This window comes from Ostrinia furnacalis, unplaced genomic scaffold (genome assembly GCF_004193835.3).
Source record: "Ostrinia furnacalis isolate ACB-3 unplaced genomic scaffold, ASM419383v2 OfSCF0209, whole genome shotgun sequence".
Classification (NCBI taxonomy): domain Eukaryota; kingdom Metazoa; phylum Arthropoda; class Insecta; order Lepidoptera; family Crambidae; genus Ostrinia; species Ostrinia furnacalis.
In genome coordinates, this window is record NW_021130448.1 from 428,794 (window position 1) to 446,343 (window position 17,550).

A 17,550-nucleotide genomic window follows, 5' to 3' on the forward strand; every position below is an offset into this window, starting at 1 on the left:
CTTAAACAATATTTAAATATTGTTAAACGCAGCCTTTTTAATCCTAAAGTTGGTAGTCCTGTATTTTGTACACAACTGTCAAAATGATGTATTACTTTTCTCTATGGTGTTTTTCACAGTGTTTTTCTACCAAAACAATACGACTGACTGAAATATCTTAAGATTTTTCAAAATAAATTGGATAAAACTGATAATAATGGCTCACATCCAGTTCGTAGATGAGTTGGTACGTGAATATTTGCTGTTCAGAGGTTTCAACTCTACTGTGAAGGCATTTGATACCGATTTGAAGGCGGACAAGGATAAAGGTTTTCGAGTGGATAAAATTATTGAGCAGATTTTGCATTACATCAATGTTTCTGATCTAAGTGGCCTGAAGGAATATTGGTCCCATTTGGATAGCTTGGTTTTCTCCAAATTGGAAATACATGTACAGCCTGGTAAGTAGTTAACGTCCAAAGTAATCTCTGTTTTAGACGTTCAAATCTGTTTAATAAGCTTATGGTGTGTTTTTACAGCTGTTCGTAAGCTAGAATACAGCCTGTACAAGTTATACCTAGTGGTAGCCGCTCAGAGCACGGGCGGGGTGCGGAATGAGAAAGTGGCGGAGTTTCTAGCCAAAATGCTGCCCGAGCTCCAGGGACAGAATGAGTGGAGGGATTGGTTTAGTGAGTACCAATTTAAATATTTTATACATTGGTACAAACCTTTGTGTGTTTCCTATATCATCCAGTTTGCTGAAGAATATTTAAAAAAGAAAATAAGGAATATATTTTAATTCTTTATTTGGCGTAAAACTTATTTCAAGAATAAAATTTACCTGTTCAACCTCTTGGGTATCCATACCCATATCCTCTGATCCACCTTGGTATCTCAATCAGTTACAGCTCTCATAAATACTACAACTAACCTCCCTATTTATTATTCCAGTGCTACCATACATCCAGAAGCCCGAAGAGAACGCGTCATTCAGCCTGTACTTCACCCGAGCATGGCAGGACAGCGTGCTGGTGTCGCTGCACAACTTGCTGGCTACGGTGTTCCAGTGCATGCCACAGCCCACGTTGACCAGTTACGAGAGTGACGCTGCACTTGTGAAGAGACTGCAAGATGAGGTCACTGCTTTGAGGGGCAAGGTAAAAATAATATTAACTAACCATTATTATAATTTTTAGTGTTCAAAATAACATTAATGATCCCCATAGAAGCTAAACTTTTTACCAAGATTTTATACTATGTGCTCTATGTGGGTAAATCATAAAAAAATAGTACTATTGCTAAAAAAGACTAGTGGACTTTATTAAGTACACAGTCATTGTTTTACTATTGTGTCTTATTTGTCTTAGAATGTGTTAAATTGTTATAAAAATATAAACTAAAAGCTATCTTATACCTCCCTTATGTGATCATTGAGTGCAGACTATCCATAAATGTTGGCTACTAGCTTGTCTGTCTTAAAGAAGATTAATCAGAAAAGAATCTGCTTTTGGAAAAACAAGAATATTACATAATTTAACATCCAATTCAGATTCCCACCTTTTTATACCTTACTTATCTAATTTTTGTTGTATTTTGATGTGTATTCTCATTCTCCACAGCAAGTGCAAGCACCAGCAGTGGAAAAAACATCGCCCATTGGCCACCAATCCCGCCTCGCCCAGTACTCCGAGCGTCTAAGCGGGCCTCTGCCCCTCGTTGACGACTTCTGCGCCGTCCCTTCAGAGCAGCTTGACAGTGGCATCAGAGAGGCTAAAGGCCTCCGAGGCCTCCTCCGACAGATGGGAGGCAGCCCTGTCATGGGCCGCAAAACCGGACGATCGCAAAGCCAAAACTGACCTTTTGATATTAGTTTAAGTTAACATTGTAAATACATTCCTATAGTAAGATAATATTGTTTATGATCTGTAAAATTGATAAGATATAAAAGTAATTATTAGAATAAATTGAGAATTTTAAATTGTTTTTTATTACTTTACATTAGCAGCAGTTATTATCACAAAAATCTGCAATAATTTAGTTAATTATCCAAGAAATAGTGAATCCGGTGGCGCAGTGGGCCCCGTGGACTACAAGCGTTCGGGCCCCTGTAACTCAGGAGCCCCGTATCATTAATACTGCAGTGCTTAAACGCCCCTGAGTGTGCCTGAGTGGAGACCTAAAAATTAACCATAAATACATCTTGTAAACTATCAAAAACTTTTTATGTATGACATTTCTTTATGGCTTTCACATATGACTTAAGTTTTGACATCAATTAAATCAATCAACCCTCCATGTAAACATCGTGGACTAGTTTCGGTGTCTCAAAATTCCTGTGTAGAATAATTTTACCGTGTTCCCGTAAACCAACTTCAACCAAGATGAGTCACGCGTACTACGCAGATGCTATGAACAAGTCTAACCGGCGCATCATGCGCTGGTACCAGAACAACCTGATGTCCGTCCTCCAGGATGCAAAGGACCGCCAAGTGCGAGAGGTGGACGTATCAATAGCTATCGCGCAGAATCTTATGAAGGTATGTGAACATATTATTTAGAATGAAAAAAAAAATAGGTATAGCTCCTATATTCCTATACATGGCTTTTAAATAATGAACGGTCCGAATATGAAAGCGACGCAGTAAAAGCTTGAGTGTTTAAGTCCCAGGTTCGATTCTTGCTTAGATCAATTTCGAGAATGAACGTTGCTGGTTTGTTAACAAGATTTGGACAAGGGAGTCACTCTTCACCAGTGGCGTAACTAAGTATAGGGTGGCAGGTCTGGCAAAATTCCACGGGCCCCCACTGAAATAGGCCACATACATAGAATTTGCCACGGGCCTCGGCTAGTATAGTTACGCCACTGCTCTTGTCCAAATATTACAATATGAAAGTAGTAAAGGCATACTTTATTTATTTGCTTGGAACAGATATTGGACGAGAAAGTAGCCAAACCTATAGAGGTGCCGCTACGCGAGCTAATTCCTTCCGAGAAGGACGACCTAATGAAGCCGATTGAGCCAGAGGTTGAGGATCTGCTGTACGGAAGCACGGAGAAGGGCGCCGGCGAGAGGTATCTCAAGGCCAGAAATAAGAAGTCGCCCGAGGATAAGTTAGTAAACTTGCTTTATCTATTGAAATAATTATGCAATTTGATTGTTTTCTATCCATCTATCAAAACTAGCTTGTATGGTATTACCACGAAGTATGAAAGTTTAAGCATTAACTTTTCGAACTCTGATAGAGTGGTGAGGTATATCCATTCGTGAAAATTATGTGGGTAGATGGGTAGGTAATGTATCTTTAGTAAAGTCCGGTCGCCGAGTAGGTACATAGAATTTCGTTTCGTCCAATGACCCCAAGCTACCCATCCTTATCGCTCGCGCGTAATTATAATGCTGTCGCGACTGTACGACGAGCGGTCGCACTCAGCGACCGGACTTTGGAAGCATAGATATAGATAATTCATTATGAAAAACTTGACTACGCATTATTTACTAACAAAAACTTTCAGATACTTCTTCCGCATCGTAACAAGCTGGGACTACGGCTGGCAACAGAAGCAGTCGCGGCAGCGCGCGCGCGACGTCAACCGCGGCCGCTGCGCCATCTTGCGGGACACGTTCTACAGGAAGAACAACTTGGCGCCCGACCCGCGGCACTACTCGCAGCCGGCTGGCGGCGAAGTGTCCATCTGCAGCGAATACTCTTGCAACTTTATGTAGAAGGAATACAAGAACAAGACAAAAGGAACACTCGTACGGCTTCAAAAATAAACAAGTCGGACTCACGGTACTACTCAGTCTGAGGAGAACCCATCTTGGCTACGTCAGAAGAATACAAAGAAATGAGAGTAACACGACAGAATAGAATAAATCTATGATCATAAACGCTCATTAGCTTTGCTGTTATCATTAAGCGAAAATTAAGTTCTTGTGCAAGATACCTAAATAAGTGACAAACTAAAGCAGGGAATCACCCATTCTGGCGTGTAAATCAAAGTCAGTTTTATAGCAAAAAACATATATTTTATAATTTTATTATTTACAATAATTCAACTTTTATTTACATATTAACAACAGCAAGTGTACCCCTATTCATAAGGCCACATCTAACTGTCTCTATGGGAATTATTAAAATAAAAATGTATACAGAACTATGACCGTTTCATTTGGCCGACAACCGCTTGCGTTGCGGCGGGCGCGGGAACGGACGCGCGGTGCCGCAGCGGACGGTCGCGGGAAGGAAGCGACTCCTAAACTACTATATATAAAAATAATATGAACATGGAAAGTTGTAACAATCGTTGCGACTAAAATTAACTCGGGTCATCCGCTGAGACACCCCACTCGTGCGCATACAATACTCAAATGCTACATTAAAATTAATTAACCAGCAAATCGTCAACAACATTCGCTCACTAACAAGTTTACTAAGAAATTATTAATAATAATAAAAAATAATAATAAATATGAGACGTTTTTGTTCTTTCTCAAGTTCATATTTGACACATTATGTACAATTTATTTATCATCAGTCCATACATTTCTGTGAAACCATACTAATCGAAATTCGTCTATATTTAATTTTATTGTGCAAAATAAGACATTATTATGCTCTCTCTCCTTTGGCGACATGTCTTACTTTACGATATCAATAAGCAAGTTACAATACTCGTACAAGTCACTGCTGATTTATGATAGGGAAAGGCGAATTTAGTATACATACCTCTATGGAGACAGCAAAACGCAATATTCAATAGACAAATCATGAATACAAGTGAGGAGAATATTACCATGAAAATGGTTGGGATGAATACTAAGATACATAGATTGCAATTTAATTAAACTAACATGTATATTTTAATATTAAATAATTTCTAATTACTTGTAACATACATATATTTTATATCAGCAAATAACAGTGGCAGCATAAGTCATGAATACTATAGTTTCTGATATAAATGAACATACATATTTTATATTAGGAAGCTTTGACAATGTGATGATGATCATGAGATCATTGTTATAAGATGAATAACTATAAATTATATAATATAATGACAATAATGAGGATTTGTTTATACAGGGGCTTTCAAAGTAACAAGCAACTGACCGATGTAATAGTTACTAAAATTAATTTATATTTGACATTCAATTAATTTGTGAAGTGATCTTAATCCCGACGAACTAGTCAGATATGGTTTTATTGTCATACATAACATTTACTATTTTTATCAACTAAATCAACACCTCAAAGTATAATGGAAAATGGAGCACATTATTTGCTTAAGTGATATTTACTCGGAAACGAAGGGACACGCCAAACCAAACATGATGGGTCCAATCATCAACAGTCCACACAATCTATAAATATTTTACAGGGTAATAAATTTCGTTAATAAACCCAATAATTTAGAATACTTTCGTTTAGGAATCTCCTTAAAACACTACAAAATCTAACCATAATACTACCATAGACGCATAGGCGTGTCCCGTCTTTCTACGTCGAAGGCAACCTTTGAATTAACAATCTTACATGACATTCACACACACATTTACAGTTCCCGACATCAGATCATGAAACACAACACGGTTCGCCCGCACTATCACTATCCAAACGTCAGTTAAGTCACTGGCATGGAATATCACTTTCTGGTAATGTCTTTTAATTTAGGCCAATAAAATATTGTACTTGTGCGCCGGTGTTTAGCGACCGGCGTGAGTACTGTTCGTCTGTGCGGCTGAAACGTTTACCCCGACTCTTTTATTTACGTAGACTACAGTGAAAATGATATCTAACAGGGACCGATACGACAATAGGGGGAGTATTGCAACAATCGGGACAGAGTCCCAGTCATAGGAAAGCGGAGTGGTAACACTAGAAATATTTGTACATCGAACGAGGCGGGTTCAGCACTTTGTCACCGGACGACCTACTCAAAACACAACACATTGCACCGTTGCTCACTTCGCGCACTGATATCTCGGTCGTCAGTCACTTATTGCGCGGCCTTTTGCAGTCGCAAGGCTTTCAGGCCCGGTTGCATGGGTTTCCGCGGGGTGGGTCACCGCCACCGGCGCCAGTCGTGGTCGCTACGAGCGAAACGTAGTGTCACGTGGTTATGACGGCGCCTACGCGACGTGACGTCACGTGATTTGGGGCGCCTACTCGACTTGGTGCCACGTAGGTGAGGGCGCTTACATGACACGGTGCCACGTCGGTGGGAGCGCCTACACAACCTGGCGCCACGTAGGTATGAGCGCTTACTCGACACGGCGCCACGAAGATGAAGGCGTCTATTCGACGTTGCGCCACGTAGGTATGGGCGCTTACTCGACTTGGCGCCATGTAAGTAGGGGCGCCTGCTAGACGCGGCGCCACGAAAATGGGGGCGCCAACTCGACGTGACGTCATCCGAATTGAGGCGCCTACTTGACTTGGCGCCTCGTAATTTCGAGCGCCTCGACGCGTCATTCCGGTGTCGTCGCCCAGTCCCCATAGCCCCCGGGGCCTTGGTCCCAGCGCCTAGGTGGCGTGGCTGACGCTGGGCGGCGGCGGCAGCGCGGGCGGCGCGCCGCTGGTCCAATGCACGAGCGCGTGTTGTGGCAGCTGCGTGGCCTGGAAGTGGTCCTTGAGCAGCGCCTGCGAGAAGTTGCAGTGCATCTGGTACGCCTCGTTCTCGCGCTCCGTGTCGCCCGCCAGCCGGTACAGGTCTGCGATACAATACAAAGTACATACAACACCGATTCAAATAGAATCTACTTGTGACATTTATCCATACACTAGCTTATATTCAGACGAAGATCGAAAGTGTCTTCGAGGTGAAATGAATTTCAACGTATATTACAAAACATCTCAAGTGTCAATGTGAAAAAAAAATCAAATAAATGCCTTGCTTGGTGGTAAAAATTCCCAACAGTGGCTGCATGACCGGGGTCATCATGTTATTGCTCTCGCACGAGTTGTTGATGGACAGGAGATAGCATGTTATGTATCAAAGACTCACCCTTGAGTATAGCGGAGGCCCACAGCTGGACGTGGACGTCTGGGATCTTGCTGGCGAGCTGCATGGCCGGCGTCACCATGTTCATGCTCTCTCGCGAGTTGTTGATGGACAGAAATATATGCCCGAGCAGCACTAAGGAGCATGACGTCAGCCGATTCAGGTCCTCGGCGTTGGCCATTTTTAGCGTTTCGCGGAGGTAACGCCTGGGGATAAGTTACAAATTAGTTTCTAGAACACTTCACAAAGGAAAGAAAAAACTATTAGAACCTAGATCGTATAATTTTTTGGAATTTTTAAACCACCTAAATTAGAAGGACTACCGTTTTAAAGTTTACTAGTTGGCGCCATTGTGAAGTCCTGTGACTTGTGTCTCCTTAGTGGCGCCAACTGTTGAGTGGCGTTCACAGTTCACTGAGTACTTAATCAGTAGGAGAGCTATTGCATTCAATAGGGTAGCACCACTGTAGAATAAGGTCCTATCATTCGCCATTGGGTAAAACAGTGGCGCCAACTCTGATGAGCGGCGCTAACTGAGCACTGAATCAGTAGGAGGATTATTGCATTTGAAATCAAGCCTTATATTAGTCATCATCATCATTTCAGCCGCATGACAACCCAAAGATTTCCAGATAGGCAGTGGCCTGCATCCAGCACCTTTATGAGGTCATAATCGTCCATTTGCGACGACAGTGTGACATCTTCAATTAGATTAACATAGAAGATGTCACATTGTCGTCGCAAATGGACGTCTGTCTACCGTGCGGCTTTTGACCCAAGTGTATTTTATACAAGTGTACTAACTTACAAAGAAGCTACAAGAGATACATAAATAAATAGTAGGTGAACTCACTTGGCCTCGTTGTAGCGGGCCTGGAAGAAGGCCTGCAATCCTAACACGTAGTACGACGCCGCTCGCAGCCCGTGCGCGTACGCCGGCAGCGCTTCGGGCCGCACCTGACACATTACATTCAAAAAATCAAATCATAATCAAAAAAATCTTCAGCCTTTGCATTTATCGATTTTTTTGCCCTATCAACGCTTCGAGGCAAACATTTGCCAAGTCCTGAGAAAACGCCGCAATCCGTATGGTAGGTAGAATTATCTAATTCTATCCCTTTGTTATCTTTTCTTCTCCAAGTATTGTTCATCACACACTACACTTATTGTGTCCCTATTCTGTGATGCCATCTCGGTGCGTCCGTATTTCGATTCCACTGCGAAGTCAAGCGTGATTATACCACCATACGGATCGCGCACTCGACGCTCCAGTCAGCCTGTAACCACGGCCGGTGCAACTCGGTCGAAACGTCAAGTAATATTTCAATGTTACCTATCCGCGTATCACGTTAAAACCTGTTTAAATTAATTCAATAATAATATTACTAGGATTTACATACCTGTTCCATGAGTTGCGCCAAATCATTGTCCCTCCTGCCTCGCAAATATACAATAGCTAAGTTGAGTTTCGCAAACATCCATAGATCTCTTTCTTGTGACATCTGCGAATAGAAATGCATAATGCATTACTTTGCGAATCAGTGTGACAATAAATTGTACCTTTTGTGCAATTTGAATAACGTCATTGTCAACATGTTATGTTGCCTTTAGGATTGTTCAATTGTCATGTAAGTTTTAGTCACAAAATAGTCCACCCGCTGTATACGTGCATGACCACAATATTACAGTGGAGGGCAGCGGGGATCAAACCCGCGTTCCTCGGATCACGAGTCAGCCAGTCCGACCTTCACCGTTCGGCTATCGTTATGGGCGTTCCCAGCTTCTGCCCTAGGGGAGGGGCAAGTAAAACTGGGCTACTGTCCTAGGGAGGGGCAAGTCTTTTTCTTAAGTGAAATCGTTTGCAGCTGCAGGTCCAATGACAGTTTAACTTCCCCCGAACAAACTTGGCCTTCACTGGTTGGATTTTTAGTGGCGGTCAAGCTGTAAATCCTGCCTACATAGCAGTTGCAACGGTGGGAACGAGAGGTGGGTATAGTCCCGTGCTCCCATCTGGAGTACGGCCATGGCTATCGTCGAGTTGGGTCGTGTACTCATAGAGTTGTGTGGTGTACTCATCGAGTTCTGTAGTGTAATCATAGAGTTGTGTGGTGTACTCATAGAGTTGTGTGGTGTACTCATCGAGTTGTGTGGTGTACTCATCGAGTTGTGTGGTGTACTCATCGATATGTGTGGTGTACTCATCGAGTAGTGTGGTGTAAAGCCTGGTCCGTGAGCACGTAGAATTTTGTCCAATGACCCCAAGCTACCCATCCTTATCGCTCGCGCGTAATTATATTGCTGTCGCAACTGTGCGACGGGCGCCCGCAGTGAGTGTGCGAGCGCGACAGCAACATTATTACGCGCGAGCGATAAGGATGGGTAGCTTAGGGTCATTGGACAAAATTCTACGTGCTCACGGACCAGGCTTTACTCATCGAGTTGTGTGGTGTATATCGTGTATATGTCAACGCGAAATTGTGAACTCCGTCAGTTTATAACGCGTGAGATTGTAAACTAACAGTGGGTTAGGTTATGTTAGATTGTAAACTAACTACATACGTCAGATTATAATCTGACGAAATTCACAATGTTACGGTGACATATACATACATTGATATGTGTGGTGTACTCACGTGTATGGCGGTGAGGAACTGCGCCTCGGCTGCCTCCATGCAGTTCATGGACATGGCGTACAGGCCCAGCAGGCAGTGCAGCTGCGGCGTGTGCGCAGCCGCGCTGCATGCTATAGAGGAAAGCGATCCGTTAGTATGTGATAGATTGATGCGTTTTATGAGGTTGTTCATCATCATCATCATCATCATCATCATTTCAGCCATAGGACGTCCACTGCTGAACATAGGCCTCCCCTAATGCTTTCCACGTTGATCTATTGGTAGCAGCCTGCATCCAGCGCTTCCCTGCTACCTTTACGATGTTGTCAGTCCACCTTGTAGGTGGACGTCCCACGCTGCGTTTTCCGGTACGCGGCCTCTTATGATGCGGCGGTATGAGGTTGTTAAAAGTGGCTATTTTGCAACAGTAATGTAGTTGGTTGGATTGTCACTGTACTTCTGTTTCATTATCAGACTATTAGTCTGATGCGCTGTCAACTGTAAGTATGTTTATAATGAAAAAAATTATACTACAGAGCAATACTGTGTTGATGAAATTTGAGATTGAGAATTTAGGAGTTCACATGGGAGATCAGGATTATTGACATGAGTATTTAGGGCTTCTAGAGATCTAGACAATGTTACATTTAAGTGAATCACTTTTCGTAAAATCGATATCGACTGTCAGAGATAGCCTGGATTTTGTCGAATCGATATCGAACGTCACATTGTCTACTGACCCGTGGGCGCGGCGGACAGCAGGTGCGCGGCGCGCGCGATCTCGTGCAGCGCGTGCGCCTTGCCGCCGGCCACGAGGCGGCACAGCGCCGAGTGCTCCACTAAAGCCATGCGCAGTCGCCACGCGAGAGTCGCGCCGCTTCGCGCGCTGACCCCGCTGGATTCTTCGCTGCATCCGCTAGCTGGACATAAAAAAATATATTGTTGTTAGTATAGTCTGGTCGCCGAGCACGTAGAATTTTGTCCAATGACCCCAATAAATAATAAATAAATAAATCTTTGGACAATTTCACACAGCGCCAGCTAACCCCAAAGTAAGCAACTTAATGCTTGTGTTATGGTTGCTAGCTTAACGGATATACTACTTATATACTTTTTTTTTTAAATACATAAATATTATACATAGTCACACCCAGACCCGTCACAGAAATTAAAATTCATCATTTCAATTTCTGCCCGGCCGGGAATCGAACCCGGGACCTCTCGGCATAGTAGTCCGTTCTTAACCACTACACCAAACGGCCGACGAATCCTTATCGCTCGCGCGTAATTATATTGCTGTCGCGACTGTGCGACGGGCGCCCGCAGTGAGTGTGCGAGCGTACCAGAAACATAATTACGCGCGAGCGATAAGGATGGGTAGCTTGGGGTCATTGGACAAAATTCTACGTGCTCAGAGACCGGGCTTTAGAAAAGTCAAGACAAGCTTGGATATTTCCTTAGTAAACCGCGACATTAATAAAACAATGCGAGTAGGAAAAAATACATTAAGAAAAAAAGAAGACCATATCCAGTGTTGGCCGAAATAAGTACTAATTTTTCCCACTTACATCATGATCAGATCATTTAGTTCACTACAAAGATTTACAAGAGATAAAAGGAGGTTTGTCCAACACTAGATTGACGTGTTCATATATTTTGTCTATTAGGGCCTACGCTAAAAGGCGCGCGGGCGTTCCGCACAAAATTATGACAAGCACATTACGGCGCGGACGTGTGTCACAAGTTTGCACACGCGCGGGGGGTGGCGGATACACGTCACAGGCGTGCTTTAAAGGCGCGTGCACACGAGTGACTTATCACCGTATAGTATATTTCTCAATAGATGCAGGAGAAATAAGGCTAACGTCATCTTCAGTATCTCTATACATCAGATGAGATACAGGCCAATAACTTCTCTGGCTGGTTAAAAGCGCTTTCATATTAAGGCGTTAGTAGCGCGACAGCAGCGCGGCAGCGGCGTTTTTGTAATGTGAAGGGAGGCGTCAGCTGTCACATAGTATGAAATTTTCGACAGCGCGTCACGCGTGTGTCGCGCTGCGAAATCGCCTAAATGTGAAAGCGCTCTAAAAAAAGAAACGAACAACAAAAGAAAAAAAAAAGTTATTATTTTCCCGCCAATACTCACCAGTGAGCTTATCGATCTGCGCGAGCGCCTTCTCAGTATACTTGTGCGCCTTGTCCATGTAGCCGGCCTGCGCCGAGTGCATCACCGTCACCAAGTAGACTAGCACGTACAGCTGCTGCCGCGACAGCCACACAAACGACTCGCCCGGCGCGCTGCCGCACACGGCTGCGAGAATGCCAGTTACAACACTAAAGCCTGCTCCGTGGGCACGTAGAATTTTGTCCAATGACCCCAAACTACTCATCCTTATCGCTCGCGGGTAATTATATTTCTGCCGCGACTGTGCGACGGGCGCCCGCAGTGAGTGTGCGAGTGCGACAGCAACATAATTACGCGCGAGCGATAAGGATGGGTAGCTTGGGGTCATTGGACAAAATTCTACGTGCTCACGGACCAGGCTTTAGTCGATAGTCATTCAAATATGAAACTTCTAAAAGAAAAGTACTGCACTTTAACACTTAAAACAGAGTTAGAAAAATGCCACACGGGCGTTGACAGCGAGTTCCGCGCGCTGCGACATTTGGGAAGGTAGTGTGTTTACGTCAAACGCTTTCGATATAGACTGCGTAAAAAAGTGACAAATGTATGACGGATTGTACAGCGCCCTAGCAGAAACTTTCAAGAACTAAAATCTCCATGTTTTTTAACGCGCTCGGTAATGACGTTTGATGTAAACTCACACTAAGCCCTCTGAACGATATGCCACAAGATACGTTGAAACAACGTACGGCGACAAAACGCGCGTGCAATAAATAAAGAGTCAGGGAGGGGTGAAGAAAGGGTGGGGTGTGGCGACGATGCGGTGCGATGACGGAGTGACAACGCAGCGCAGTGTTTTTCAATATCGAAGATGACAACTGCTAGTTCAAAGACTGACATATCATTTATTCGCCAGCACTATGACATCTGAGTTAAGCAGCTTTGCATTACGGCGACATCGCAACGCTCATGTGGCACTTTTTATAGGACACTCCTAGATGACACCACAAGCTACAGTGAAAGATAAACTAGGAAATTCGAAAACGACTTTATGGTGTTGCTATACAGAGTCTAAACAACAGAATCATATTAAATACTGCAACTTATTTTGTAAATAGCTCACCATCGTCATCTGGCCACGTGGGAGCCATGATGGTCTGGATGCTTTGCTGAAGCTGCTTCAGGCAGGGCTTCACGCTCTTCACCTGTCCTGCCATCAGGTAGTGGCATACCTGAGCAACAAAACATATTTTATGTAGGTACTGTAATAAAATAATCTTTTTGTTTGTCTATGTCATAAAGCTTCAGCCAAACCAACGCGTGCAGATCGCGATCACTGTGCGTGCATAGACCAATGACAGGACACGCGTCCATAAAAGAAAACAGAAGAAAATTTTTCGTGAGACGTAAATAGGGATATTTCCTAGGTAAAAAAGCTAGAGTTTGAATTAGTCCGTCAGTTAATTTATCAAAAAATATACAACACGTATTTTTCATTTTTTACAAACTAATGAAAATTTACAGTAATAAAAGCGCGCCAAAGTTCAAAAGAAGAGGCACGTGACGTCAAGTCGTGGTGAAAAGTGTAGCACGGTGTGACGTCACGCAGAACTTCAACGCACCATAACTTCGTGATTACTTGTTTGATTGACAAATAAAAATAAACATGTCCAATATTTTTTAATAAAGTATTTTTAGGAATAAGTACAATATTGTAACAAAAATGTACACCACAGTCTGATGTGCTGTAGATTTTAGGGATAAAAATGCCATGGCCATTTGAGAATTGTATTACCTACAAGACACTATAAATATTGTACAGTATGATATTTCTTACATTGGCAAGTTTAAATTAGCTGGTAATTATTATCAAAAGCTGAGGTTATCTCTGGATTCATGCACCGTTCTGCATGGTCACACCTTAATTGCTCTATTGTTCTGTAGGTACTTAGACAATGATACTGTAGGCTCATTGTGTATCTCACAAATGAATTTAATTTAAATTGACAAAAAATCTAGCAAAATAGTAAAAATTATGAATGATTCCTGAATCAATATTTTCACAACTAACCACTTAAAAGTTTTAAGTATTTTTTTTGTACAGAATGTATCTTGGAATTAATTTAAACAGGTTTTAACGCGATACTCGGATAGGTAATATTGAAATAAATTACCTGTATTTGCCTGACGTTTCGCCTGGGTTATTGCACCGGCCGTGGTCACAGGCTGACTGGAGCGTCGTGTTACAAGGCAAATACAGGTAATATTTCCATATCCGCGTATCGCGTTAAAACCTGTTTAAATTAATTCAATTATTATGCAATGCGAAATTTTAAAATTAAGAATGTATTTTTAACAAAAGTTCTGTATTATCATCGTAAGGACCTATACAAAAAAACTAAACTCATATTACATGAGACGTACCTGCAAGACAAGGAAGAACACCTTCAGATACTCCTTCTGGTGGGGGCTCCCTGTCCACGAGTCAACTAGGTGCCCGGCCTGGTTTAACAGCGGTAACACTTCTTGGATCTTTTTGTCTATTAACAGCAACTGCAAATGCAAATAAGAAGTTTCATCGTAAGCTTTTAATTTAATTAAATAAATTCAGTGTCATTTAACTTTCTATTTCTTTCTTTCTCTAATCTTCAATCCAGATTTAGAAGTAAAACACAACATCGACATTATCAGTCTACACCCAGTGAACTTACTTTTTTCATGCTTTGTTGAATCAAAAATATTTTATTCAATTTTGACCACTGGTAGCACTTATGAACGTCAAATATAGTAAAAAACCTATGAGGTCAAATATTAAAAATTAATTTTTTTGACTGAATTACTTTTCTGTAGGTACTTAAATAGTCTTCTAACAGGACTATAAAATATAAATCGATACATACCATTACCCTACTGAGCAGAAATAGTACTCGCGTGTACGCAGCGTTTGATATCTGCGCGTAGTCCACACCAACACCGAGTAAACTGCTGGCAACTTCATATTCACGTTCCGTTGCATGGATTTGCTAAAAATTCAAAGAACATTAAATTACATAAATATATCAGTGCCAGTATCAAAATTTCCGATCAGTCACATATTTTTGCTGGTCAGAAAATTGTGTAAGACTATAAATAGGGGTAAGTAAACTGATTTTCTCCTTTTTTTCCAATTTCATTTTCTAATTGTTTGGTTATGAATTTTATAAATAAAATTTATCCATACAGGAACTATTTATTTTAGTCAGTAAATTGATTGGTAATCACAATAAAATATTTTTCCAGTCCGAAAGTTTTTTTTATAGATTTTTGTATTGACCTAAAATATTTTGAAAGTATGTGAAATTACAATTTTAATTGCAAATGAACATAATGTCCACTTTAGGAGTCAATGCTATGATATTATCTGTAAGTACAATAAATCAAGTAGGTATTTATAATGCATAAATTATTTTAAAATGTCTGGAGCTTTTAATTTCATGTACATCATTAGAATTAATTCCAGGTATGTATGTTAAATTTTAATTAGCTTAGGGCATTGATTGACACTAACAAGCAATGAAAACAGCTGATTAGATATAAATTATGATAAAAAAGAAAAGGTTTGTTTTTATGGGACTTACACATCTAAGAAGAACGGTCACGCCCCATACAAAAAAAACCCAGACCCGACAGAAACGAGACGTACCTCAAATTTTTTTGTCACGTCTTAATTAGTTTAATTATATATTTTTTATATTCGAAATCTATGTATAACACCAAAATATTACCCTTTGTTTTTGTTTAGGCGTTATACATAAACTAATACAAAATGCCTATTTATCACCAAATTTGGTAAATGTATGTACCTAAACGTCTATTACAGCTGTTATGGAATGTATCTAGGTGACCTGGAGATACAGCCGGATTATACAGGGTGGTTATACATATGGAACGATAAGTGATCTCACTCGATTATTTCTAAACTATACAAGATATCGAAAAACTAGTTACTGATTCTGAAAGTGCTTCACGAGCTCTTTCAAATGGTACCAATAATAGGTTACAGATTATGGAAACTGGTAACATTGAATTTTTGGATTTTGTAACTTCTCGTTTTCACCCTGTATAATCCGGCTGTATCTCCAGGTCACCTTGATACATTCCATAGCAGCTATTTAGGTACATACATTTACCAATTTTGGTGATAAATAGGCATTTTGTATTAGTTTTTGTATGACGCCTGAACAAAAACAAAGGGTAATAATTTGGTGTTATACATAGATTTCGAATATAAAAAATATATAATTTAACTAATTAAGACATGACAAAAAAACGGAGGTATGTCTCGTTTCTGTCGGGCCTGGGTCACAGATGACCGTTCTTCTTTGGAAGTTTTATACAGTTTTGACAATAAATTACTATATATCTATTCATGGGTTTATGAATGATTATTAATTAATAATATTATACTAATTATTATAAAAATCTACAAAAACAAAATTAAAATGTCCATGGCGGCAGTGGAAAAATTCCATGTTATCACAATCATTGCATTTGCATATTATGATGTCAATAGCCACAATCACTTGTCATTTATATTTATTTAGCAATGTCCAATAGAATATAACATAATACTTACTGCCAGTTGGAATATCAGTCTACAGTGCCAGTAAACACTGTGTTGTGACAACTCAATCGCTTTCCGTAGAATAGGTTTGGAGTGAGTGGGGTGGCCCTGCTGCTCAAACAACTCGGCCAGCACACTCGCAGCCTCGAACTTGACATCGTCGAATCCATTGATAGTCTGAGACAGGCACCACTGCAACCAAAACACCATACTGACCCATTTCTACATCATTGTTTACATTCATGACACTTCCCTTTCACAAGACTCAGGACCATTGTGATATATCCAATGACTGCAAGGGCTAACACTCCTAACCACAATAGACACTTTGAAATCCACAAATAACAGAAAAAAACTTACACTCTGCTCTAAATGCGTCCTCGCTAAGTCGATGTTTTTAGTGTGTGTCAGAAGGATATTACCGAGTTGTAAATGAGTTCGGGCCTCCACTCTTTGAGGTGGTTTGAAATTAAACACGGCTTGTAGGCATTGAATACAACTTTTTATGTCAGGAGGATTTGATGTACGGAAATGTTCTGCTAAACCAAGTAAAGAAATATACCAAGCGTCCTGCGTTGACGCCATTTTGACATTTCTGATTGGAGGGAACGGTGTTGCAAGCAATACACTATCGAAATCTACTAAATTATACTAAAAAAGCTTCAATCCTAAAAATGGTAGCTTCTATGAGCATTATAAAGTTTTTTTATGGAGGGAGGACATGCCTCAAAAGAATTTAGATTTTTGTCTGACCACTTGTCCGTTCGGTTCTTAGGAGTTAAGCGGAGTTATAGAGATGAAACCTATTTTTTTAGGGTTCCGTAGTCTTGTCTGTCTGTTCTGGACACCGATTGCGGTAAAAATTTTCAGCTGCAAGCTGCAAGCTGCAAGTGCTGCAACGCGATTGACGACGAAATACATAAGTTTTTATACACGAAACCCTACACTACACGGCTAGAGATGGGTAGTGGGTAAAAACCCATTTCACCCGATTGGGTTAAAACTGGGTGATTTGGGTAAAAACCCGGTTTTTACCCATTATCACCCATTCTGGTGGGTGAAAACAAAAATAGCGTTTTTTTAAAGTGAGAAGTGGTATTTGTTGCTAAGGGGGCGTTCTAGTGTTACGTAATGCAATCTGGGGGGAGAGGAGGTCTTGAAAAACGTTACAATGCGTTACAGTGGCGGAAGGGCGGTTCGATTTCAAGTTTTTAAGCAGAAGTAC

General features: G+C 41.2%; 3 protein-coding genes across 3 annotated transcripts; 2 read left to right on the forward strand and 1 right to left on the reverse strand.

Annotated features, from left to right (window-relative positions):
• The first annotated feature begins 107 nt into the window (after positions 1–107).
• On the forward strand, positions 108–1,911 carry LOC114356053 (WD repeat-containing protein 91). The gene is made up of 4 exons (XM_028309139.1): positions 108–440; positions 519–668; positions 931–1,136; positions 1,599–1,911. Exons 1-4 carry the CDS (start codon positions 197–199, stop codon positions 1,833–1,835), a joined length of 837 nt encoding a protein of 278 aa, XP_028164940.1. The 5' UTR covers positions 108–196; the 3' UTR covers positions 1,836–1,911.
• A 363-nt stretch (positions 1,912–2,274) lies between these two features.
• Positions 2,275–3,807, forward strand: LOC114356063 (uncharacterized). The gene is made up of 3 exons (XM_028309150.1): positions 2,275–2,516; positions 2,910–3,091; positions 3,494–3,807. Exons 1-3 carry the CDS (start codon positions 2,361–2,363, stop codon positions 3,702–3,704), a joined length of 549 nt encoding a protein of 182 aa, XP_028164951.1. The 5' UTR covers positions 2,275–2,360; the 3' UTR covers positions 3,705–3,807.
• Positions 3,808–4,099: 292 nt separating this feature from the next.
• On the reverse strand, positions 4,100–16,945 carry Mau2 (Mau2 sister chromatid cohesion factor). Its single transcript, XM_028309129.1, has 12 exons — positions 16,686–16,945; positions 16,338–16,517; positions 14,623–14,745; positions 14,147–14,275; positions 12,846–12,954; positions 11,744–11,908; positions 10,338–10,517; positions 9,619–9,728; positions 8,386–8,487; positions 7,839–7,942; positions 6,989–7,191; positions 4,100–6,695 (listed from the first exon to the last, which is right to left on the reverse strand). Exons 1-12 carry the CDS (start codon positions 16,908–16,910, stop codon positions 6,508–6,510), a joined length of 1,818 nt encoding a protein of 605 aa, XP_028164930.1. The 5' UTR covers positions 16,911–16,945; the 3' UTR covers positions 4,100–6,507.
• Between the last annotated feature and the right edge of the window lie 605 nt (positions 16,946–17,550).